General features: G+C 41.9%; 1 protein-coding gene across 1 annotated transcript in view; it reads left to right on the top strand.

Annotated features, from left to right (window-relative positions):
• BCL2L14 (BCL2 like 14) overlaps positions 1–27,565 on the top strand; it is a 352,635-nt gene that overhangs the window by 209,107 nt on the left and 115,963 nt on the right. The window contains exon 3 of the mRNA XM_053718917.1: positions 17,643–17,777. Within this exon, the coding sequence (XP_053574892.1) occupies positions 17,643–17,777 (135 nt within the window). The remainder of the gene's footprint in view (positions 1–17,642; positions 17,778–27,565) is intronic.

The following is a 27,565-nucleotide window of genomic DNA, read 5'->3' as shown; positions in this document are numbered from 1 at the left end:
ATATATGTATATATATATGTATATATATATGTATATATATATATATATATATATATATATATATATATATGTATATATATATGTATATATATATATATATATGTGTATGTATATATATATATATATGTATGTATATATATATGTATATATATATATATAATCTATCTCTTCCCTTTCCTCCACCTCCAGTCATTCTCTTTGCTTATGTAGTAATAGGAAGAGGTAAAGTGAAAGAGGTGTTAATTTTTAGTTTCTTCAATCAAGAAGTTTTTTTATTTTAAATGGTACCGGTGAGTACTATTTTGATCAGGGAGAACATAGAAGATTTCTTCCCTGAGGTTGATGATCTTAGCAGCTGTCACTAAGATCCTGGCTGGTTCCCATAGAAGTCCTGAAGGTAGTACAAAATAAATCTTCAGTGTGGAGAACGTTTGTATGCTACAAGCAGCATTGAGGTATGTTCAGTCATTTACCAAAATGGGGAAAGGGGTAAGCAGTACACCTTTAACTAGTAAGAGGGTATTACTGAGCTCCTTGTATGTTTTATATAAATGATCTTCATGCAGAGTGTTATTGCAAAAGACACTGGGAGAGATGGCTGTCATGTGAATTGGTGATTGGGACCACATGGTTTAGATTTTTCCGGTTTTGCTCATTACATGTATAAAGATTAAAAATCTAAAGATTGGCATGTTTATACATTTATGTTTGGATAAAGAACATATTTTAATACCACATGGCTTATTCTAAACGGCTTCCCATATGGTTGCTTAGTCGGCTAATGCAACGTCCATAGTGGGCGGGGCCTAATTTTCACGCCTTAGACGCAGAGTTTACTTTGAGGAGAGAGGCAGCAGGCATTGGCTCCGGTTGGGCCCAAAACTTGTTTTCGCTGACCGGATTGATGTTGAGTCGTTCTGCAGTTCCCTGGGGGCAGGTAGGCGTTATCTAGCAGTTTGGGGAAAAAATTGTGCGCTTTATTTTTTAAAGGTACACATTTTTTTCAAATATTGTTTAATTCAATAAATAAAGTATTTAACGACTGTTGTGGTTAATACTAGTCTGTTCAACATGTCTGACATTGAAGAAAGTCAGTGTTCTATGTGTTTAGCCATTGTGGAATCCCCTCTTACATTGTGTCCTTCTTGTACTGAAAGGGACTTACTGTAAAGAACATATTTTAGGTAATGAAAGTGTGTCTAAGGATGATTCTCAGTCTGAAGAGAATCAGGATATGCCATCTAATTCTCCCCAAGTGTCACAACCTTTAACGCCCACTCAAGTGACGCCAAGTACTTCTAGTGCGTCTACTTCTTTTACTCTACAAGATATGGCTGCAGTCATGTCAACTACCCTTACAGAGGTTTTATCTAAATTACAAGTATTACAGGGTTAACGCAGTAGGCCAAGTATTAATGCAAATACTGAACCCTCTGATACTTTATTAGCCATTTCTCTTGTTAAGTGTATCCAGTCCACGGATCATCCATTACTTGTGGGATATTCTCCTTCCCAACAGGAAGTTGCAAGAGGATCACCCACAGCAGAGCTGCTATATAGCTCCTCCCCTCACTGCCATACCCAGTCATTCTCTTGCAACTCTCAACAAAGATGGACGTAGTAAGAGGAGAGTGGTGTATTATAGTTAGTTTTTTAACTTCAATCAAAAGTTTGTTATTTTTAAATGGTACCGGAGTGTACTGTTTATCTCGGGCAGTATTTAGAAGAAGAATCTGCCTGCATTTTCTATGATCTTAGCAGAAGTAACTAAGATCCATGGCTGTTCTCACATATTCTGAAGAGTGAGGTAACTTCAGAGGGGAATGGCGTGCAGGTTTTCCTGCAATAAGGTATATGCAGTTAATATTTTTCTAGGGATGGAATTTGCTAGAAAATGCTGCTGATACCGGATTAATGTAAGTAAAGCCTTAAATGCAGTGATAGCGACTGGTATCAGGCTTATTAATAGAGATACATACTCTCATAAAAGTGTAATATAAAACGTTTGCTGGCATGTTAATCGTTTTTATATATGTTTGGTGACAAAACTTATTGGGGCCTAGTTTTTTTCCACATGGCTGGTTTGATTTTTGCCTCGAAACAGTTTCCTGAGGCTTTACACTGTTGCAATATGAGTGGGAAGGGCCTATTTTAGTGCTTTTCTGTGCAGATAAAAATACTGACAGACATTCAGCTTCCCTCTGCATGATACAGGACATCTCTGAAGGGCTCAAAAGGCTTCAAAGTCGTGTTTGAGGAGGGTAACAATCACAGTAGACTGTGGCAGTTGTTGTGACTGTGTTTAAAAAACGTTTTTGTCATTTATTATTCTGTTTTTGTTATTAAGGGGTTAATCATCCATTTGCAAGTGGGTGCAATGCTCTGCTGACTTGTTACATACACTGTAAAAATTTTGTTAGTGTAACTGCCTTTTTTCACTGTTATTTCAAATTTTGTCAAAATTTGTTTCTCTTAAAGGCACAGTAACGTTTTTTATATTGCTTATTAACTTGCTTTAAAGTGTTTTCCAAGCTTGCTAGTCTCATTGCTAGTCTGTACAAATATGTCTGAAACAGAGGATACTTGCTCATTATGTTTAAAAGCCATGGTGGAGCCCCATAGGAGAATGTGTACTAAATGTATTGATTTCACCTTAAACAGTAAAGATCAGTCTTTATCTATAAAAGAAATGTCACCAGAGGGGTCTGTCGAGGGGGAAGTTATGCCGACTAACTCTCCCCACGTGTCGGACCCTTCGCCTCCCGCTCAAGGGACGCACGCTAATATGGCGCCAAGTACATCAGGGACGCCCATAGCGATTACTTTGCAGGACATGGCTGCAATCATAAATAATACCCTGTCAGAGGTATTATCCAGATTGCCTGAATTGAGAGGCAAGCGCGATAGCTCTGGGGTTAGACGAGATACAGAGCGCGTAGATGCTGTAAGAGCCATGTCTGATACTGCGTCACAATATGCAGAACCTGAGGACGGAGAGCTTCAGTCTGTGGGTGACGTCTCTGAATCGGGGAGACCTGATTCAGAGATTTCTAATTTTAAATTTAAGCTTGAAAACCTCTGTGTATTGCTTGGGGAGGTATTAGCTGCTCTGAATGACTGTGACACAATTGCAGTGCCAGAGAAATTGTGTAGGCTGGATAAATACTATGCAGTGCCGGTGAGTACTGATGTTTTTTCAATACCTAAAAGGCTTACAGAAATTATTAGTACGGAGTGGGATAGGCCCGGTGTCCCCTTTTCCCTACCTCCTATATTTAGAAAAATGTTTCCAATAGATGCCACTACACGGGACTTATGGCAGACTGTCCCTAAGGTGGAGGGAGCAGTTTCTACTTTAGCAAAGCGTACCACTATCCCGGTTGAGGACAGTTGTGCTTTTTCAGATCCAATGGATAAAAAATTAGAGGGTTACCTTAAGAAAATGTTTATTCAACAAGGTTTTATTTTACAGCCCCTTTCATGCATTGCGCCTGTCACTGCTGCGGCGGCATTCTGGTTTGAGGCCCTGGAAGAGGCCATCCATACAGCTCCATTGACTGAAATTGTTGACAAGCTTAGAACTCTTAAGCTAGCTAACTCATTTGTTTCTGATGCCATTGTTCATTTGACTAAACGAACGGCTAAGAATTCCAGATTCGCCATCCAGGCGCGTAGGGCGCTATGGCTCAAATCCTGGTCAGCTGATGTGACTTCAAAGTCTAAATTACTTAACATTCCTTTCAAGGGGCAGACCTTATTCGGGCCTGGTTTGAAAGAAATTATTGCTGACATTACTGGAGGTAAGGGTCATACCCTTCCTCAGGACAGGGCCAAATCAAAGGCCAAACAGTCTAATTTTCGTGCCTTTCGAAATTTCAAGGCAGGTGCAGCATCAACTTCCTCTGCTTCAAAACAAGAGGGAACTTTTGCTCAATCCAAGCAGGCCTGGAAACCTAACCATTCCTGGAACAAGGGCAAGCAGGCCAGAAAGCCTGCTGCTGCCTCTAAGACAGCATGAAGGAGCGGCCCCCTATCCGACAACGGATCTAGTAGGGGGCAGACTCTCTCTCTTCGCCCAGGCGTGGGCAAGAGATGTTCAGGATCCCTGGGCGTTGGAGATCATATCTCAGGGATATCTTCTGGACTTCAAAGCTTCTCCTCCACAAGGGAGATTTCACCTTTCAAGATTATCTGCAAACCAGATAAAGAGGCATTCCTAAGCTGCGTACAAGATCTCCTTGTAATGGGAGTGATCCATCCAGTTCCGCGGACGGAACAAGGACAGGGGTTTTATTCAATTCTGTTTGTGGTTCCCAAAAAAGAGGGAACCTTCAGACCAATTTTGGATTTAAAGATCCTAAACAAATTCCTCAGAGTTCCGTCATTCAAGATGGAAACTATTCAAACCATTTTACCCATGATCCAAGAGGGTCAGTACATGACCACAGTGGACTTAAAGGATGCCTACCTTCACATTCCGATTCACAAGAATCATCATCAGTTCCTGAGGTTTGCCTTTCTAGACAGGCATTACCAATTTGTAGTTCTTCCATTCGGGTTGGCTACAGCTCCAAGAATTTTTACAAAGGTTCTGGGCTCTCTTCTGGCGGTCCTAAGACCGCGAGGCATAGCGGTGGCTCCTTACCTGGACGATATCCTGATACAGGCGTCAAGCTTTCAAATTGCCAAATCTCATACAGAGATAGTTCTGGCATTCCTGAGGTCGCATGGGTGGAAAGTGAACGAAGAAAAGAGTTCTCTATCTCCTCTCACAAGGGTTTCCTTCCTAGGGACTCTAATAGATTCTGTAGAAATGAAAACTTACCCGACTGAGTCCAGGTTATCAAAACTTCTAAATGATTGCCGTGTTCTTCACTCCATTCCGCGCCCGACGGTGGCTAAGTGCATGGAAGTAATCGGCTTAATGGTAGCGGCGATGGACATAGTGCCATTCGCGCGCCTGCATCTCAGACCGCTGCAATTATGCATGCTCAGTCAGTGGAATGGGGATTACACAGATTTGTCCCCTCTACTAAATCTGGATCAGGAAACCAGAGATTCTCTTCTATGGTGGTTATCTCTGTCCCATCTGTCCAAGGGTATGACCTTTCGCAGACCAGATTGGACAATTGTAACAACAGATGCCAGCCTTCTAGGTTGGGGTGCAGTCTGGAACTCCCTGAAGGCTCAGGGTTCATGGACTCAGGAGGAGAAACTCCTCCCAATAAATATTCTGGAGTTAAGAGCAATATTCAATGCTCTTCTGGCTTGGCCTCAGCTAGCAACACTGAGGTTCATCAGATTTCAGTCGGAAAACATCACAACTGTGGCTTACATCAACCATCAAGGGGGAACCAGGAGTTCCCTAGCGATGTCAGAAGTCTCCAAGATAATTCGCTGGGCAGAGACTCACTCTTGCCACCTGTCAGCGATCCATATCCCAGGTGTAGAGAACTGGGAGGCGGATTTTCTAAGTCGTCAGACCTTTCATCCGGGGGAATGGGAACTCCATCCGGAGGTGTTTGCTCAATTGGTTCTCCGTTGGGGCAAACCAGAATTGGATCTTATGGCGTCTCGCCAGAACGCCAAGCTTCCTTGTTACGGATCCAGGTCCAGGGACCCAGAAGCGGCACTGATAGATGCTCTAGCAGCGCCTTGGTTCTTCAACCTGGCTTATGTGTTTCCACCGTTTCCTCTGCTCCCTCGTCTGATTGCCAAAATCAAACAGGAAAGAGCATCGGTGATATTGATAGCGCCTGCGTGGCCATGCAGGACCTGGTATGCAGACCTAGTGGACATGTCATCCTTTCCACCATGGACTCTGCCTCTTAGACAAGACCTTCTAATACAAGGTCCTTTCAATCATCCGAATCTACTTTCTCTGAGACTGACTGCATGGAGATTGAACGCTTGATCCTATCAAAGCGTGGCTTCTCCGAGTCAGTAATTGATACCTTAATACAGGCACGAAAGCCTGTCACCAGGAAAATTTACCACAAGATATGGCGTAAATATCTTCATTGGTGTGAATTCAAGAATTACTCATGGAGTAGGGTTAGGATTCCTAGGATATTGTCCTTCCTCCAAGAAGGTTTGGACAAAGGATTATCAGCTAGTTCTTTAAAGGGACAGATTTCTGCTCTGTCTATTCTTTTACACAAGCGTCTGGCAGAAGTTCCAGACGTTCAGGCATTTTGTCAGGCTTTAGTTAGAATTAAGCCTGTGTTTAAACCTGTTGCTCCCCCATGGAGCTTAAACTTGGTTCTTAAAGTTCTTCAAGGGGTTCCGTTTGAACCCCTTCATTCTATTGATATCAAACTTCTATCATGGAAAATTCTTTTTCTGATGGCTATTTCCTCGGCTCGAAGAGTCTCGGAGTTATCTGCCTTACATTGTGATTCTCCTTATCTGATCTTTCATTCAGATAAAGTAGTTCTGCGTACAAAACCTGGGTTTTTACCTAAGGTGGTTTCTAACAAGAATATCAATCAAGAGATTGTTGTTCCATCATTATGTCCTAATCCTTCTTCAAAGAAGGAACGTCTTTTGCATAATCTAGACGTAGTCCGTGCCTTGAAGTTTTACTTACAGGCTACTAAAGATTTTTGCCAAACATCTAACCTGTTTGTTGTTTACTCTGGACAGAGGAGAGGTCAGAAGGCCTCGGCAACCTCTCTTTCTTTTTGGCTTTGGAGTATAATCCGTTTAGCCTATGAGACTGCTGGACAGCAGCCTCCTGAAAGGATTACAGCTCATTCTACTAGAGCTGTGGCTTCCACCTGGGCCTTTAAAAATGAGGCCTCTGTTGAACAGATTTGCAAGGCTGCAACATGGTCTTCCCTTCATACTTTTTCCAAATTTTACAAATTTGATACTTTTGCTTCTTCAGAGGCTGTTTTTGGGAGAGAGGATCTACAGGCAGTAGTTCCTTCCATTTAAGTTCCTGCCTTGTCCCTCCCATCATCCGTGTACTTTAGCTTTGGTATTGGTATCCCACAAGTAATGGATGATCCGTGGACTGGATACACTTAACAAGAGAAAACATAATTTATGCTTACCTGATAAATTTATTTCTCTTGTAGTGTATCCAGTCCACGGCCCGCCCTGTCCTTTTCAGGCAGGTCTAAATTTTAATTAAACTACAGTCACCACTGCACCCTATGGTTTCTCCTTTCTCGGCTTGTTTCGGTCGAATGACTGGATATGGCAGTGAGGGGAGGAGCTATATAGCAGCTCTGCTGTGGGTGATCCTCTTGCAACTTCCTGTTGGGAAGGAGAATATCCCACAAGTAATGGATGATCCGTGGACTTGATACACTACAAGAGAAATAAATTTATCAGGTAAGCATAAATTATGTTTTCCGATGTACCCTCACAGTGCTCTGATTTGGGGGTCAGGGAATTGTCTGAGGGAGAACTTTCAGATTCAGGAAATGTGTTGCCTCAGACAGATTCGGACGTCACGTCCTTTAAATTTAAACTTGAACACCTCCGCTTGTTGCTTAGGGAGGTTTTAGCAACTCTAGATAATTGTGACCCTATTACAATTCCTCCGGAGAAGTTGTGTAAGATGGATAAATATCTAGAGGTGCCTACTTACACTGATGTTTTTCCGGTTGCTAAAAGAATTTCGGAAATTATTAAAAAGGAATGGGATAGACCAGGCAATACCATTCTTGGAACATAAGAAAGTGATGAAAGAACATGTGGACAAATTGGATTCCATATTAGCAGAGAGAAAAGGGGAGAAGTTTCATAGAGACGGGATGGACTATGAAACGAATAGAGTCTACCAGTGGCCCACATTCCAAAAGTAAAGTATGGAAAAATAACCCCAATCGTGGCAGAATAAGGGGTGGAAAAAAGAAAGAGGATGAAAAAGATAAAGGACCTAAACCAATTCTGATAAACAAGAATAAAAAGAAAGTGGTGTTCACGTCCACTGATGTTGAAACCTCTGATCAAGAGTCAGCTACCTCTTCTTCTCTATCTTCTTCTCCATCTTCTGTCTCTTCTGTATCCGCTCTGTCTTCTCGTTCCCTGCAGGTTATTACAGATGAAAATGACGGGGAAGAAATGGCGGCACGCCCTAAAGATTAAAAAAAAGAAGCAAAAAAGGAGGCGTCCCAGAAAAAAGACAAAAAGGAAATAGTCCCTTTAGGAGGATCAGAAGATCAAAGAACAAGAAGAAAAAAGAAAGGAATGTGAAAAATTTGGGACTCTCAAAACTCAATGTGATAAATTTGTCAAGACATATTCTGACTGAGGATCAAACAAATCTATTGAGCAGAGGTTTGGGTTTTGCCCCAACAAGAGATTTTTCTCCATTTAATACTCTAATTGATGTCAATACAGGGAGTCCAGAATTATTAGGCAAATGAGTATTTTGACCACATCATCCTCTTTATGCATGTCTTACTCCAAGCTGTATAAGCTCGAAAGCCTACTACCAATTAAGCATATTAGGTGATGTGCATCTCTGTAATGAGAAGGGGTGTGGTCTAATGACATCAACACCCTATATCAGGTGTGCATAATTATTAGGCAACAAAATGGGTCAAAAGAAGGACTTGACAGGCTCAGAAAAGTCAAAAATAGTGAGATATCTTGCAGAGGGATGCAGCACTCTTAAAATTGCAAAGCTTCTGAAGCGTGATCATCGAACAATCAAGCGTTTCATTCAAAATAGTCAACAGGGTCGCAAGAAGCGTGTGGAAAAACCAAGGCGCAAAATAACTGCCCATGAACTGAGAAAAGTCAAGCGTGCAGCTGCCAAGATGCCACTTGCCACCAGTTTGGCCATATTTCAGAGCTGCAACATCACTGGAGTGCCCAAAAGCACAAGGTGTGCAATACTCGGAGACATGGCCAAGGTAAGAAAGGCTGAAAGACGACCACCACTGAACAAGACACACAAGCTGAAACGTCAAGACTGGGCCAAGAAATATCTCAAGACTGATTTTTCTAAGGTTTTATGGACTGATGAAATGAGAGTGAGTCTTGATGGGCCAGATGGATGGGCCCGTGGCTGGATTGGTAAAGGGCAGAGAGCTCCAGTCCGACTCAGACGCCAGCAAGGTGGAGGTGGAGTACTGGTTTGGGCTGGTATCATCCAAGATGAGCTTGTGGGGCCTTTTCGGGTTGAGGATGGAGTCAAGCTCAACTCCCAGTCCTACTGCCAGTTTCTGGAAGACACCTTCTTCAAGCAGTGATACAGGAAGAAGTCTGCATCCTTCAAGAAAAACATGATTTTCATGCAGGACAATGCTCCATCACACGCGTCCAAGTACTCCACAGCGTGGCTGGCAAGAAAGGGTATAAAAGAAGAAAATCTAATGACGTGGCCTCCTTGTTCACCTGATCTGAACCCCATTGAGAACCTGTGGTCCATCATCAAATGTGAGATTTACAAGGAGGGAAAACAGTACACCTCTCTGAACAGTGTCTGGGAGGCTGTGGTTGCTGCTGCACGCAATGTTGATGGTGAACAGATCAAAACACTGACAGAATCCATGGATGGCAGGCTTTTGAGTGTCCTTGCAAAGAAAGGTGGCTATATTGGTCACTGATTTGTTTTTGTTTTGTTTTTGAATGTCAGAAATGTATATTTGTGAATGTTGAGATGTTATATTGGTTTCACTGGTAAAAATAAATAATTGAAATGGGTATATATTTGTTTTTTGTTAAGTTGCCTAATAATTATGCACAGTAATAGTCACCTGCACACACAGATATCCCCCTAAAATAGCTATAACTAAAAACAAACTAAAAACTACTTCCAAAACTATTCAGCTTTGATATTAATGAGATTTTTGGGTTCATTGAGAACATGGTTGTTGTTCAATAATAAAATTAATCCTCAAAAATACAACTTGCCTAATAATTCTGCACTCCCTGTAGATTAGTTAGAAAACTCACTTTGAAGAGATTCTTTGAATTGCAATCTGCCCCTAATACCAATGTAAATTATGATCGGTCTGATTTGACCACAAGAGATGATAGTGTGAGTCAAAGTGAAGTATCATTTAAGGATGCCTGTGCATTGGGGACTTTGACTTGCAAGAGGGGTGTGACACCACTAGTGAGCGGTCTCAACCTCCAGGTCCAAGAAAAATCGGCTCTGATTTTTATCCAGTACAATTCAGGGGTAGTGCATTAAATAGCTTTCAGAAGTGTGTTGAAAAAGAATTACTTGAATTAGCTGTATCCAAGAAACCAGTCAAACAGAATTTGAAAATGTGTGAAAGGTTGGCTTTGGAGTCTCTCCAAAGTAATCATGAAATAGTAATCAGAAACTCCGACAAGGGAGGAAATATTGTGATTCTTAATAAAGAAGATTACTTTGGAGAGGCTCTGCGTCAACTAAGTGATACATCAACTTATAAATTACTTAGTGGTAATCCCACAATCAGTTTTAAGAGACCGTTATTAATGCTTTTGGATGACAGTATTAATTTAGGTGTTTTTAGAGAAGAGGATATTTCTTATCTAGTTCCAGAATTTCCGGTTACACCATTGTTCCATTACCTACCCAAAGTCCATAAGAACCCCGAGCGGCCCCCAGGTAGGCCCATAGTCTCGGGTATTGGGTCCTTGCTTAAACCACTATCTGAGTGGTTAGACTCAGTTCTTCATTGGTACGGAATTTGTATAGTTATTTGAGAGATTCTGCCCATCTTTTAGAATGTCTGAGAACTGTTGAATGGAAAAGTACATATAAGTGGGCTGTTGTTGATATTGCTTTGCTCTACACATGTATACCTCACACATAAGGCCTGAGGGCAATAAGATTTTTCCTTGATAAATTTACAGCATATAATTCTGAGGTTAAAATGTTTATTTGTTCTATACTTGAGTTTGTATTAACTCATAATTTCCTGATGTTCAATGATAACTATTACCTACAATGTTGTGGAACAGCCATGGGGGCGAAATTCGCCCCATGTTTCGCAAATTTGTATATTGGATTTTGGGAGTTGAGATTCCTATATAACATTGACTATACTGAGAATACTAAGAATATAATTTTCTATAGAAGATTCATCGATGATTTGATCATAATCATTGATGGACCTCTTAATAAGGCATCCTTTGACTTCTTGGATGTGACATTGGAGGGGGATGTGGAGAATAGGCAAATAGTGTCCAGAACATTCAGAAAACCAACTGCTGGTAACACTATATTGCATGCTAGTTCATGCCATCCTCCACACCTAATCCGTGCCATTCCAAGGGGACAATTTATTAGGTTACGACGTAACACCAGAATTAATGCTATATTCCAACAGCAGTCTGATGAATTGATTGAGAGATTGTTATGATAGGAGTAAATTACAAGATACCAGAATGGAAGTGGGGTTAATGAGATTCACTAATAGCGGAAATAAAAAACCTGTCAATACCTTTGAGGACAAAATAGTGTTCACAACTGAATACACAGCTCAATTCCCTCAAATAGTTAAGATCTTGAAAAAGAATTTACCCATTTTGGCGAATGACAATGTCTTGCAGAAGTATATTGAAGGATGCAAGTTTGTATCCAAGAAACCTGTTACCTTAGCCTCTAAATTGGACCCTAGTTGTGTTACTGATACTTTGAGACGTAGGGGTGCTAATTGGCTAAGCAGGAAAGGCAACTTTAGATGTGGTATGAGAACATGTCTAACTTGTGACATGATGGAGGTCACAAATATGTTCAGATCCTCAGTAGACAATGAGACATATGAGATCTTGTTTTATGCAAATTGTAAGACCACATTTGCAGTTTACATGTTGGAATGCAAACATTGTAATATCTAATACCTTGGAAAAACGACAAGGGAGGTCAATACGAGGATAAGAGAGCATGTAAATGATGTAAAAAAACTACAACAAGGATTCTGTGGTGGCTAGACATTTTAATCTTTTTCATTTCACCAATAAGGGTGACTTCACAGTGAAAAGTATTGATGTGGCCAAAATCCCCACTCGAGGTGGTAATAGGTACAAGATATTAGACAGGAAAGAGCTGTTCTGGATTTATAAACTTAAATCCAGAACCCCAACGGGTTTAAACCTTGAGTGGGATATTAGCTACTTTGTTTAACAAGTCACATATCTTTAACATTCACCATTTGAAATAGAAGTTTGATATTATATAGTACATTATAAGATCTTTAATTTCAGTACTATATATAATATATAAAGCTTTGTATTTTGAGTCATCTACTTACTCAAAATGGGGCCTTGAGTGATTGAATTTGGGCTTAGGACTAGGCCACATTTGTGCAATTAACCTTAATTCAGCATAGTATAGTATAATGATTAATATTTATATATCTATTTTTTAGAAATATTTTTTGATATGCTGTAGGGATTTAACACATTTTATTTGTGGAATTTAATTTATGATACCGTTCCTTAGTACTGTCTCTTTAAATTTCTAGCTTATGAATTTTTTGGTTAAATTTCTTGCTCATGAATTTTTTGGTTACATTTCTTGTTCATTAATTTTTTGGTTAAAATTTAGGTACTTTTTTATTTATTCTGTGAAATTAATTTCTTAACATACATATATATTTCTTCATTAGGAAATTGTTTATTCAGCACAATATAGGAGAAATATATCATTTGAACATTATATATCATAAACAATGTATTATGAATTATATAAATATATGAAATTATGTGGTGTTATGAATTCATGTTCAATATTGTATTTATTGGCTGATATCTTATTTCTTTTCTTTTTTTGCTACTTGTGACCAGTGGCTCATTATTGAGAACTTATATGATATATGAAGTTTGTTTTTATCTGTTTTCTTATATAAGTGCCATGTGTTAATTTGTAATCACCTGTGTGGTTATATAAGGTTGACTTCAGTGTATTGTCTTTAGTCTATGATGAAGCGCCACTAGAGGGCGCAAAACATGTCAGACGTTTTGTCCTATTCTTGCATGTCTGCTATACGTGCAAAATAAATTTTTCCTGCTTCAATATTACTGCTGTGCTGCTCTATTTCTATTTTTATACCGTTTTCTCCTCCTAATTTTAAGAAAATGTTTCCTATATCAGATACCATTCGGGATTCTTGGCAGACGTTCCCTAAGGTGGAAGGAGCAATTTCTACTCTAGCTAAGCGTACAACTTTACCTATCGAGGACAGTTGTGCTTTCAAAGATCATATGGATAAAAAGTTAGAGGGTCTTCTAAAGAAATTATTTGTTCACCAGGGTTTTCTTTTACAGCCTACATTGTTCCAGTAACTACTGCAGCGGCTTTCTGGTTTGACGCCCTAGAAGAGTCTCTGAAGGTAAAGAAACCTTTGGAGGACATTTTGGACAGAATTAAAGCTCTCAAGTTAGCCAATTCTTTTATCACAGATGCTGCTTTTCAAATTGCTAAATTAGCGGCGAAAAATGCAGGCTTTGCCATTTTGTCGCGCAGAGCGTTATGGCTAAAATCATGGTCTGCTGATGTGTCATCCAAATCTAAGCTTTTAGCTATTCCCTTCAAGGCTAAGACCCTATTCGGGCCTGAATTGAAGGAGATCATTTCTGACATTACTGGAGGTAAAGGTCACGCCCTACCTCAAGACAAGTCTCTTAAGATGAGGGGTAAACAAAACAATTTTCGTTCCTTTCGAAATTTTAAGGAAATACCCTCTGCTTCCTCTTCCTCCACTAAGCAGGAAGGGAATTTTGCTCAATCCAAGTCAGTCTGGAGACCTAACCAGGCTTGGAATAAAGGTAAATAAGTTAAGAAGCCCGCTGCTGCTACTAAGACAGCATGAAGGGGCGGCCCCCGATCCAGGACTGGATCTAGTAGGGGGGCAGACTTTCCTTCTTTGCTCAGGCTTGGGCAAGGGATGTTCAGGATCCCTGGGCATTGGAAATTGTAACCCACGGATATTTACTGGAATTCAAGAATTTTCACCCAAAAGGGAGAATTCATCTTTCACGTTTGTCTGTAGACCAGACAGAGAGGCGTTCTTACGCTGTGTAGAAGACCTCTACACCATGGGAGTAATTTGTCCATTTCCAAAGCTGGGACAGGGGTTTTACTCAAATCTTCTTGTGGGACTATACGGACAATCTTACCAATGATCCAGGAGGGTCAATACATGACCACCGTGGACCTGAAGGATGCATACCTTCACATTCCGAATCACAAGGATCATCATCAGTTTCTAAGGTTTGCTTTTCTAAACAAACACTATCCGTTCGTGGCCCTTCCTTTCGGGTTGGCCACAGCTCCAAGAATCTTCACAAAAGTGTTGGGGTCCCTTTTAGCGGTTCTCAGGCCACGGGGCATAGCAGTGGTGCCCTATCTGGACGATATTTTGATCCAGGCGTCAACCTATCATCTGACCAAATCTCACACGGAGATCGTGTTGTCGTTTCTAAGAACTCACTGTTGTAAAGTGAACATAGAAAAGAGTTCACTGGTTCCACAGACAAGAGTTCCCTTCCTGGGGACTCTGATAGACTTGGTAGAGATGAAAATATTTCTGACGGAGGACAGAAAATCAAAGCTTCTAACTACTTGCCGAGCACTTCAGTCCATTCCTCGGCCATCAGTGGCTCAGTGCATGGAGGTCATTGAATTAATGGTAGCGTCAATGGACATCATCCCGTTTGCTCGCTTTCATCTCAGACCACTGCAGCTGTGCATGCTCAGACAGTGGAATGGGGGCTATGCGAATTTATCTCCTCAGATAATTCTGGATCAAGAGAACAGAGACTCTCTTCTTTAGTGGTTATCGCCGGATCATCTGTCCCAAGGGACATGCTTCCGCAGACCCTCATGGGTATTAGTGACGACGGACACCAGCCTTCTAGGCTGGGGTGCAGTCTGGAATTCCCTGAAGGCTCAGGGTGTGTAAACTCAGGTGGAGTCTCTACTTCCAATCAATATTCTGGAACTGAGGGCAATATTCAATGCGCTTCAGACGTGGCCTCATTTGGCTTCTGATTCCAGTCAGACAATATTACGACTGTGGCATATATCAATTATCAGGGGGGAACAAGGAGTTCTTCAGCGATGATAGAGGTATTCAAGATAATCCGATGGGCGGAGGCTCACTCTTGCCATCTATCGGCAATTTACATCCCAGGAATAGAGAACTGGGAAGCAGACTTTCTAAGTCGTCAGACTTTTCATCCGGGGGAGTAGGAACTCCATCCGGATGCGTTTGCAGCATTGGTTCATCAATGGGCAGACCGGAATTGGATCTGATGGCATCTCGACAGAATGCCAAACTTCCAAGATACGGATCCAGGTCGAGGGATCCTCAGGCCGCACTGATAGATGCCTTGGCAGTGCCGTGGTCGTTCAGCCTAGCTTGTGTTTCCACCTTTCCCTCTCCTGCCTCGCGTGATTGCGCAAATCAAACAGGAGAGATCTTCAGTAATTCTGATAGCACATGCGTGGCCACACAGGACTTGGTATGCAGATCTAGTGGAGATGTCCTCTCTGCCACCGTGGAAACTTCCTTTGAGACAGGACCTTCTCATTCAAGGTCCTTTCCAACATCCAAATCTAATTTCTCTGCAGCTGACTGCGTGCAGATTGAACGCTTGATTTTATCTAAGCGAGGATTCTCTGAGTCGGTCATTGATACTTTGATTCAGGCACGTAAGCCTGTCACTAGAAAAATTTACCATAAGATATGGCGCAAATATTTTTATTGGTGCGATTCCAAGGGCTACTCATAGAGTAGAGTTAGGATTCCTAGGATTTTGTCTTTTCTCCAAGAAGGATTGGAGAAGGGGCTATCAGCTAGTTCCCTAAAGGGACACATTTCTGCCTTATCAATTTTGGCGGATGTTCCAGACGTTCAGTCCTTTTGTCAGGCTTTAGTCAGAATCAAGCCTGTGTTTAAACCAATTGCTCCGCCATGGGGTTTGAATGTAGTTCTCAATGTTCTTCAAGGGGTTCCGTTTGAAGCCATGCATTCCATAGATATAAAGTTGTTATCTTGGAAAGTTTTGTTTTGGGTTGCTATCTCTTCTGCTCGAAGGGTTTCTGAGCTTTCTGCATTACATTGTAATTCGCCTTATCTTTTATTCCATTCTGATAAGGTGGTTTTGCGTACTAAACCTGGATTATTCCTTCCTAAGTTTGTTTCAAATAAGAATATTAATCAGGAAATTGTTGTTCCTTCCTTGTGTCCTAATCCTTCTTCTAAGAAGGAACGTCTGTTACATAATTTGGACGTGGTTCGTGCCTTGAAGTTTTACTTACAAGCGACCAAGGAGTTCCGTCAATCATCTTCTCTATTCATTGTTTATTCTGGAAAGCGTAGGGGTCAAAAAGCTATGGCTAGCTCTTTCTTTTTGGCTGAGGAACATCATCCGCCTGACATACGAGACTGGTGGACAGCAGCCTCCTGAAAGGATTACGCCTCATTCTACTAGAGCTGTGGCTTCCACATGGGCTTTTAAAAACGATGCTTCTGTTAAACAGATTTGTAAGGCTGCGACTTGGTCCTCCCTTCATACTTTTTACAAATTTTACAAATTTGACACTTTTGCTTCTTCTGAGGCTATTTTTGGGAGAAAGGTTCTTCAAGCAGTGGTGCCTTCTGTTTAGGTATCTGTCTTGTCCCTCCCGTTCATCCGTGTCCTGTAGCTTTGGTATTGTATCCCACAAGTAAGGATGAATCTGTGGACTCGTCGTATCTTGTAGAAGAAAAGGAAATCGATGCTTACCTGATCAATTGATTTCTTCTACGATATGAATCCACGGCCCGCCCTGTCTTTTTTTTTTTTAAGACAGATTGTATTTATTTTCTTTTTCAAATTTCAGTCACCTCTGTACCTTTTAGCTTTTCCTTTCTCTTCCTAAAACCTTCGGTCAAATGACTGGGGGTGGAGGGAAGGGAGGAGCTATATATACAGCTCTGCTGTGGTGCTCTTTGCCACTTCCTGTTAGCAGGAGGATAATATCCCACAAGTAAGGATGAATCTGTGGACTTGTCGTATCGTAGAAGAAATCAATTTATCAGGTAAGCATAAATTTCCTTTTTTGTTTAAATGTGAATGTAAACATGATCTGTCTGTATAAATTCTGTGTGGCCTTGCAAGGCATGGATTCTGTATCATGATCACTTTGCTGGTTACAAATAAATATTTAAAAAAAAAAAAAAAAAACTTTCATGATTCAGATACAGCATGCAATTTCCAATTTACTTCTGTTATCAAATTTGCTTTGTGTTGTTATCTTTTATTGAAGAGTAAAACTAGGTAGACTCATAAGAGCTCAGGAGTGTGCACGTGTCTTGCACTCTGTGGGAGCAGTGTTTTGCAGAATTGTATAGCAAATCTACAAATAATGTTGCAAAACACTGCTGCCATAAAGTACTAAAGACACGTGCACACTCCTGAGCTCTTATGAGCCTACTTACTTTTACTCTTCAATAAAAGATACCAACAGAACAAAGCAAATTTGATAACAGAAGTAAATTGTAAAGTTTTTTAAAATTGCATGCTCTATCTGAATCCTGACCGTTTTAATATTGACTTTACTGTCCATTTCAAACAAATTCTTTAAGACCTTCACCTAGTTCGGTGTAAACAAGTATCTCGCTTACCCCTCTCTTAATTTGTTGCACCTGGTTTAGAAGGCCTGTAGCTCATATTTTGTTTCTTTCTATTTTCAGGGGACGCAGATACAAACCGCACAACAGCGATAGTCCAGAGACTTCAGAGTATTATCCATAAGCACCGTGAAAGTGCTAATGCCAGTTACAGAGGCCTTGTACGGAGTTTAAGCCTAGAGACAGATGGAGAAGACGGTAAGTTGCTACATGTTTCTTTTCCTGTCAATTCCAAGTAATTTAGTAATCTGGATTATTGTATGAGCCAATGGATCAGTTATCACCATACTCACTCCCATGCAACCCCTCTGCTCCTTAACAGATGTCGCTCCTCTAATAAATAGATTTTATTATCTAGCCTTTAATAGCTCTCTTGTGTTGTACCTGAACCTTTCTGCCGTAGTCGTTTGTATTATCTCCTAACCTGAAACTCTTTTAAAGGGACGTTGTAGTGGTTATTTGTTAGACCATGCCACTTCTGCATTTCTCACTGAGGAGCCCAATGTGTTTAACCTCACCAAATGGCTTAAACACATAGGTAAAGTCCCACTTGGAAGCTCCCAAGCTAAACACAGCAAGTGATTGGTAGGGTCATACAACTTCCATTTCTGATTGGCTCATCAGCTGTTTTCTGGTCTGGACCAGTAATGCTCTGTGGCTTTCTGTGGGACTTTGCAGTGCTTTAAAATAGAGTTCCAGAGTTAGTAGTACAAAAATGACATGCTCAATCAAATTAGAGCATATACTTCTTTTTCACTACAACGAACAAAGCCTAAATTAAAATTAAACTTTTAGACCGATCATGGGATCAATTTATCAAGCCATGGAGGCAACTTCAGAGCTGATCCAGTGCAGATTAAGATACAGACTTTTGAGGTGGTGGATTGAACCCTGGGGTGGCATTGTCTGAGGATTTGCATGTGCTCAATAAATATATGATCCCAGGCAGACATGTTCCCTGGATGACAATAATAAATGTGGTCCTATTAGTTGATTAAGCCCTAATTAGTATTACCAATTATATATCCTTGTTCCACTCCTTTCTATTTGTACAGATAACTATTTCAAGCCCTTGTTTGAACAGGGACCCCCATTATCTTCATAGCTCTCTGCTTCTCAATTGATATAACTATTTCATATGTTTTTTATAATCTCCCCGCTGCTCTGTACAGCATGTCTTGTTGACACTTTATAAATAATGGTTATGTTATTAATCTCATAATGTGTATTCACCTGAAATTATTGTACTTATCTCTAATATCCTGGCTGCAAAGTATTTGGAATAGTGATTTGTAAAAAGAGTATAGGGCAGGGGTGGCGCTCAAAGGGCCAAGATGACACTCATAATAAGTCTCACCTGGACTATCATCGTACTGATTGGTTTCAGTGCTTAAAGGGACATAAAACTGTAAAAAAAAAAAAAAAACCTTTTTAGCTTTAAAAAAAAAACATTCAAAATGTTTTTTCCTTCTTAATATGAGGCGAGTCCACGGCATCATTCCTTACTGTTCGGAAATACTGAACCTGGCCACCAGGAGGAGGCAAAGACACGCCAGCCAAAGGCTTAAATTCTCCCCCTACTTCCCTCATATCCCAGTCATTCTTTGCCTTTCGTCACAGGAGGTTGGCAGAGAAGTGTCAGAAAATAAGGAGTAGTTCCTTATGAAGGGTATCTACCCTTCGAAATGGGACTGGAGTTTTAGTAGTCTTGTCAGCCTCTCGGTAAGAGCATTGACGAATATTAGAGTCTGGAGATGCAGGGAGAGTCTTTCAGCGAACGCATCCAGACTCGTATTAATAGCTCCTAAGCAATCGGTGTTGACGAGTTTCACTGCCTGCTTTCATCACTCAAGTCCATGTCAGGAGTGATGCTACAAGACTGTCAAACTTGAGAGGCTGTGTTTCTTTTCCACGGCATAGATTCCGGTAAGATCGTTTCATTATTTTTTTTTACACATATGATAACGCAAGAAGACAGGGTCACAGTGTGGCTCCTTTTATCTGTATGGAATCAAGGGTTAATATCTCCGGAGGGGGATTAATCACATAAGTTTATTTGATTATGCTAGGTTGTGTGAGATGAGGCTCAGGCAGGTGTTGGAACGTACAGGGTTTCTCTTGCAAGGTGTATCCAGTCCACGGATTCATCCTTTACTTGTGGGATATTCTCATTCCCTACAGGAAGTGGCAAAGAGAGCACACAGCAGAGCTGTCCATATAGCTCCCCCTCTAGCTCCACCTCCCAGTCATTCTCTTTGCCGACTCTAAACACTAGGGTCTCTCTACGGGAGGGTAAAGTGAATGTGGTGTTAGAATTGTAGTTTTATATCTTCAATCAAAAGTTTTTTATTTTTAAATGGTACCGGTTTGTACTATTTACACTCTAGCAGAAAAGTGATGAAGATTTCTACTGAGAGGAAAATGATTTTAGCGTGTTGTAACTAAAATCCACTGCTGTTCCCACACAGGACTGAGGAGTACCAGAAAACTTCAGTTAGGGGGAACAGTTTGCAGGCTTGACTGCAATGAGTTATGTTCAGTCATTTATTTCTAGATAAGACTGAGATAATGCTAGAAGACTGACAAGATCCCCATGTGGGGAGGGTAAGCTATGTTCTGAGACTTAGTAAAGAATTGTATGCTTACATAACAGGGCTAATTAGGCTGGTTGACACTAATTCAGGGCATTCGATTATTTGTTTAAGAAATACTCGTTGGAGACACTTCTTTAAGCACTTTGGAGTATTTTCTGGGGTTATTATCCACATGGCAAAAATTTAGTCACTTAGAAGTGATTTTTGTAGGCCTCACAACTCTGGAGTGGGAGGGGCCTAATTTAGTGTCTCAGATGCGTAGTTAGAATTGAAAGACAGTTCATGCTGCTTCACATGGAGGGTCCAGCTGCTGATTGAGGGCCTGAAAGAAGCTTTTTTCCCCCAAATCTGATCCCTAAGGGCAGGTAGGGCCACAGCAGTAAGCTGTGGCAAGGTGTAGTTATTTAACCGGTTGCTGGCTTTAGGCGGCTCCGGTTTGGGCATTAAGGGGTTAATCGTTCTGCAACTTGTGGTGCAATCATATTAAAGCCTTAGGTACATACTGTGAAAATTTCAAAAGGATTGCTGCATTTTTCACTGTTTTGTAAAATTGTGTGCTCTTTATTTCTTAAAGGCACAGTAACGTTTTTTCAAATTGTGTTTTTTATTTGATTAAAGTGTTTTCCAAGCCTGCTTGTGTATGCTACTTGTCTGTTAAACATGTCTGACACTAAGGAAAATCCTTGTTCAATGTGTTTAGAAGCCATGGTGGAACCCCCTCTCAGAATGTGTCCCAATTGCACTAATATGTCTATACACTTTAAAGATCATATTGTTGCCCTTAAAAGTGTGGCCCTAGATGATTCTCAGACTGAAGGTAATGAGGATAGTCAGTCTACCTCTCCCCATGTGTCACAACCAGTTACGCCCGCGCAAGCGATGCCTATTACATTGCAACAACTAGCGACAGTCATGGATAATTCCCTTGCGGCCTTTCTATCCAAACTGCCAGTTTTTTTTATAGCTCTGTTTTAAGAACAGATTATGTGCAGTCTGAAGCTTTGGTAGCCTTATCTGATGTGCCCTCACAACGCTCTGAAGTGGGGGTGAGGGATTTGATGTCTGAGGGAGAAATTTCCAATTCAGGAAAGGTTTCTCATCAGGCAGAGTCAGATTCATTAGTGTTTAAATTTAAATTGGAACACCTCTGCGTATTGCTCAGGGAGGTATTGGCTACTCTGGATGATTGTTACCCTATGGTGGTCCCAGAGAAGTTGTGTAAAATGGACAAGTACCTAGAGGTCCCTGTATACACTGATGCGTTTCCGATCCCTAAGAGGGTTGCGGATATTGTTACTAGGGAGTGGGATAGACCAGGTGTCCCTTTTGTTCCCCCCCCCCCCTATTTTTAAGAATATGTTCCCCATAACTGACCCCAGGCGGGACTCGTGGCAGACGGTCCCTAAGGTAGAGGGGGCTGTTCCTTCACTTGCTAAACGCACAACCATACCAATTGAAGACAGTTGTGCTTTTAAAGATCCTATGGATAAAAAGTTAGAAGGTTTACTTAAGAAAATTTTTGTTCAACAAGGTTTTCTTCTCCAACCTATTGCTTGCATTATTCCTGTAACTACTGCAGCGGCTTTCTGGTTTGAGGCGCTGGAGGAGTCGCTCCAGTCGGAGACCTCATATGACGAAATTATGGATAGAATTAAGGCTCTAAAGCTGGCTAATTCTTTTATCACAGATGCAGCTTTGCAATTAGCTAAATTAGCAGCAAAAAATTCAGGTTTCGCCATTATGGCGGCAGAGCGCTTTGGCTCAAGTCATGGTCGGCCGATGTGTCGTCAAAATCAATATTATTAAATATCCCTTTCAAAGGAAAGACCCTTTTCGGGCCAGAATTGAAAGAGATTATTTCAGAAATCATCCGGGGAAATGGCCATGCTCTCCCTCAGGACAAGCCCTTTAAGGCTAAAAAAAAAGCTAATTTTCGTTCCTTTCGTAATTTCAGGAGCGGTCCCGCTTCAGCCTCTACAGCTGCAAAGCAAGAGGGTAACGCTTCACAGCCCAAGGCAACCTGGAAGCCTTACCAGGGCTGGAACAAGGGTAAACAGGCCAAAAAGCCTGCAGCTGCTACCAAGACAGCATGAAGGGGTAGCCCCCGATCCGGGACCGGATCTAGTAGGGGGCAGACTTTCTCTCTTCGCTCAGGCCTGGGCTTTAGAGATTGTTACCCAGGGATATCTTCTAGAATTCAAGGACTCCCCTCCAAGGGGAAGGTTCCACATTTCTCGTCTGTCTACAGACCAGACAAAGAAAGAGGCTTTCTTACGCTGTGTAGAAGATCTACATACGATGGGAGTGTTTATACCCAGTTCCAATTGCAGAACAATGACTGGGTTTTTACTCAAACCTGTTTGTGGTTCCCAAAAAAGAAGGAACTTTCAGACCAATCCTGGATCTAAAAATTCTAAACAGATTCCTCAGAGTCCCATCATTCAAGATGGAGACCATTCGGACAATCTTACCTATGATCCAGGAAGGTCAATATAAGCCTACCGTGGATCTAAAGGATGCGTACCTGCATATCCCTATCCACAAAGATCATCATCAGTTCCTCAGGTTCGCTTTTCTAGACAAGCATTACCAGTTTGTGGCTCTTCCATTCGATTTAGCCACTGCTCCCAGAATTTTCACAAAGGTGCCAGGGTCCCTTCTGGCGGTTCTAAGACTGCGGGGCATGGCAGTGGCGCCTTATTTGGACGACATGTTAATTCAGGCGCCATCTTTTCACAGAGCCAAGGCTCACACAGAGATTGTATTGGCCTTTCTAAGGTCTCACGGGTGGAAGGTGAACATCAAAAAGAGTTCTCTGTCCCCACTCACAAGGGTTCCCTTCCTAGGAACACTAATAGATTCGGTAGAAACGAAAATATTCCTAACGGAGGTCAGAAAGTTGAAACTTTTAACTACTTGCCGAGTTCTTCATTCCATTCCTCGGCCATCTGTAGCTCAGTGCATGGAGGCAATCGGATTAATGGTAGCGGCAATGGACATAGTCCCTTTCGCTTGGATACATCTCAGACCACTGCAACTATGCATGCTCAATCAGTGGAATGGGGGTTATGCAGATTTGTCTCCTCAAATACAGTTGGACCAGGAAACCAGAGTTTCTCTTCTCTGGTGGTTGTCTCAGGGAATATGTTTCCGCAGACCAGAGTGGATCATTGTAACGACTGACGCCAGTCTGTTAGGCTGGGGTGCAGTCTGGGACTCCCTGAAAGCTCAAGGCTTATGGTCTCGGGAAGAATCTCTTCTCCCGGTAAACATTCTGGAACTGAGGGCGATATTCAACGCGCTTCAGGCATGGCCTCAACTAGCTGCGGCCAAATTCATCAGATTTCAGTCGGACAACATCACGACTGTAGCTTACATCAATCATCAGGGGGGAACAAAGAGTACCCTAGCGATGAAGGAAGTAACCAAAATAATCAGGTGGGCGGAGGACCACTCCTGCCATCTCTCAGCAATTCACATCCCAGGAGTAGACAACTGAGAGGCGTCAGACTTTTCACCCGGGGGAGTGTGAACTCCACCCGGAGGTATTTGCCCAGCTGACTCAGCTATGGGGCATTCCAGAGTTGGATCTGATAGCGTCCCGTCGGAACACCAAGCTTCCTCTCTACGGATCCAGGTCCCGGGACCCCAAGGCGGCATTGATAGATGCTCTAGCAGCGCCTTGGTCCTTCAATCTGGCTTATGTTTTCCCACAGTTTCCTCTTCTCCCTCGCCTGATCGCCAGAATCAAGCAGGAGAAGGCGTCGGTGATTTTGATAGCACCTGCAAGGCCACGCAGGACTTGGTATGCAGACCTAGTGGACATGTCCTCTGTCCCACCATGGACACTACCAATGAGGCAGGACCTTCTAATACAGGGTCCGTTCAAGCATCCAAATCTAGTTTCTCTGCATCTGACTTCTTGGAGATTGAATGCTTAATTCTATCAAAGTGTGGTTTCTCTGAGTCAGTTATAGATACTCTGATTCAGGCTAGAAAGCCTGTCACCAGGAAAATCTACCATAAGATATGGCGGAAATATCTTTGTTGGTGTGAATACAAGGGTTACTCATGGAGTAAGATTAGGACTCCCAGTATATTGTCCTTTCTCCAAGACGGATTGGAGAAAGGATTGTCTGCTAGTTCTTTAAAGGGACAGATATCTGCTCTGTCTATCCTTTTACACAAGCGTCTGGCAGAGGTCCCAGACGTTCAAGCGTTTGCACAGGCATTAGTCAGAATCAAGCCTGTCTATAAACCTGTGGCTCCGCCATGGAGTTTAAATCTAGTTCTTTCAGTTCTTCAAGGGGTTCCGTTTGAACCTTTACATTCCATAGATATTAAGTTGTTATCTTGGAAAGTTTTGTTTTTGGTAGCTATCTCTTCTGCTCAAAGAGTCTCAGAATTATCTGCCTTACAGTGTGATTCACCTTACCTGGTGTTTCATGCAGATAAGGTAGTTTTGTGTACTAAACCTGGTTTTCTTCCTAAAGTGGTTTCTAACAAGAATATTAACCAGGAAATTGTTGTTCCTTCTCTGTGCCCCAATCCTTCTTTGAAGAAGGAACGTCTGTTGCACAATCTTGATGTAGTTCGTGCTCTAAAGTTCTATTTGCAAGCAACTAAGGATTTCAGACAAACATCTTCCTTGTTTGTTATCTATTCTGGTAAAAGGAGAGGTCAGAAAGCGACTGCTACCTTTCTTTCCTTTTGGCTGAAAAGCATCATCCGTTTGGCCTATGAGACTGCTGGCCAGCAGCCTCCTGAAAGAATTACTGCTCATTCTACCAGAGCAGTGGCTTCCACATGGGCTTTCAAGAATGAGGCTTCTGTTGAACAGATTTGTAAGGCAGCGACTTGGTCTTCACTGCATACTTTTGCCAAATTTTACAAATTCAATACTTTTGCTTCTTCGGAGGCTATTTTTGGGAGAAAGGTTTTGCAAGCAGTGGTGCCTTCCGTTTAAGGTACCTGTCTTGTTCCCTCCATCCGTGTCCTAAAGCTTTGGTATTGGTATCCCACAAGTAAAGGATGAATCCGTGGACTGGATACACCTTGCAAGAGAAAACCGAATTTATGCTTACCTGATAAATTACTTTCTCTTGCGGTGTATCCAGTCCACGGCCCGCCCTGGCATTTAAGTCAGGTAAAAATGTTTTTAATTAAACTACAGTCACCACTGCACCCTATGGTTTCTCCTTTTTTCTTCCTAACCTTTGGTCGAATGACTGGGGGGTGGAGCTAGAGGGGGAGCTATATGGACAGCTCTGCTGTGTGCTCTCTTTGCCACTTCCTGTAGGGAATGAGAATATCACACAAGTAAAGGATGAATCCGTGGACTGGATACACCACAAGAGAAAGTAATATATCAGGTAAGCATAAATTCTGTTTTTTTACTTTCGTTTTGGAAGATGCGCAGCCTGAAGTGCTTGGCGCACTTTTTTACTGTTATAGCAGGGGCGGTCCTGCATTGCGCACCACGTGACTGGGTGTGGTCACACTTATTTCCTCTTTCCTGACCATGCGGTTTATTGGAGAAGAAGCGGTTTCTCTGTTTGGCCTGGGTCATAGGAGGTGGTGAGTGCCCCAGCAATTGGGGGTATAAAGGTGCTGTTTTTTTTTCTTACTAAATAGTCTGCTTTGTAAGCGCAAGCTATGGAGGGTACTCCCTCTTTACCCAAGTCTAATACCTGTCTATATTGTGAGGAAGCTGTGGTATACCCGCCCACTCAACTATGTCAAAGAAGGTTAATATGTTTGATACCACTGAGCCGTCCACCTCTGAAGAGTGTGTCCCATGAGTTGTGCACCCTACAGTCATCTCCTTATACACATGCAGCTTCCCGTAGCACTCCTAATCCTCCATCAGGAGTGGGCCTTTTATCGCCAGACTTTACTTAGCTGTTTCAAATGGCAGTGTCTGTGGCCTTTACTGCTTTACCTTGCCCTGCTAAGCGAAAGGTCAAATTTTGCTATCCTTCCCAGGGGTCATCAACTAGTTTATTGGATTTATCTGATATCAAGATTATCCGATGATGAAGGCACCTCTGATACTTCAGAGGGTGCTCTTTCTAGGTCGGAATCTGCTGCCTCTAATCCTCCAGCTGTGGAGGAACCAGACTTTAGATTTAGGATTGAGCATTTACACTTTCTGTTAAAGGAAGTTTTGTCTACGTTAGAGGTTCCAGAGCCCAAATTGCCTGAGGAACCTTTGATTCTGAAATTAGATAAGGTCTACGAGGACAGGGTTGTATCACAAACTTTCCCGGTTCCCGTTTAGATGGCGAACATTCTTAAGAATGAATGGGAAAGGTTTGGTTCTTCATTTTCCCCTTCCTCCTTTAAGAAATTGTTCCCGGTCCCGGACTCTCAATTGGAGTTATGGGGACCATCCCCAAGGTGGATGGCGCTATCTCCATGCTTGTTAAACGCCCTACTATCCTGCTTGAGGATAGTTCGTCGTTTAAAGAACCCATGGATAAGAAGATAGAAACTCTGTTAAGAAAGATGTTTCAACATATGGGATTTGTTACAACCGGTAGCGGCTGTTCCTGGAGTGGCTACCTACTGGTGCAACTCCTTATCTGAATTGATGGAGGTGGAGGGTCCCATCAACGTGATACAGGAAAGAATAAGGCCTTAAGGGTGGCTAATTCTTTTATTTGTGATGCAAATATGCAAATTATTTGCCTGCATGCTAAGGCTTCAGGATATTTTCTGTTCAAGCCCGTAGGGCACTCTGGCTGAAGTCCTGGCGGACATGACTTCTAAGTCCAAACTTCTTTCCCTCCCCTTTAAGGGAAAGATTTTATTTGGTCCACGCTTGGTTTGGGGACGTGCAAGACCCGTGAGTCCTGGAGGTCATCACTCGGGGATACAAGATAGGTTTCAAGTCTCATCCACCCAGGGGCAGATTCCTCCTATCAAACCTGTTTTCAAGGTCAAAAAAGAGAGAAGCCTTTCTGGGGTGCGTTGGGGATCTTAAGTGCTTAAACAAATTCCTATCTGTCTCCTTGTTCAAGATGGAGACGATAAGGTCCATCCTTCCCTTAGTTCAGGAAGGACAGCTCATGACCACTATAGATCTGAAGGATGCTTACCTTCATGTTCCAATCCACAAGGAACACTTGAAGTTCCTAAGGTTTGCGTTCCTGGACCAGCACTCCCAGTTTATTGTACTTCCGTTTGGTCTAGCTACTGCTCCAAGAGTTTTTACGAAGGTTCTAGGGGCTCTGCTAGCAGTTGCCAGAACCAGAGGCATAGCAGTAGCTCTATACTTGGACGATATTCTGGTTCAAGCACCATCTTGTCATCTGGCAGAAGACCATTTGAAATCTCTTCCATTTCTTCTTCGATCTCATGGTTGGAAGATAAACTTAGAAAAGAGTTCTC

Source organism: Bombina bombina, chromosome 6, assembly GCF_027579735.1.
Source record: "Bombina bombina isolate aBomBom1 chromosome 6, aBomBom1.pri, whole genome shotgun sequence".
Lineage (NCBI taxonomy): Eukaryota > Metazoa > Chordata > Amphibia > Anura > Bombinatoridae > Bombina > Bombina bombina.
Note: the sequence above shows the minus strand (reverse complement) of the source record. Positions and strands in the feature narration are given on the sequence as shown.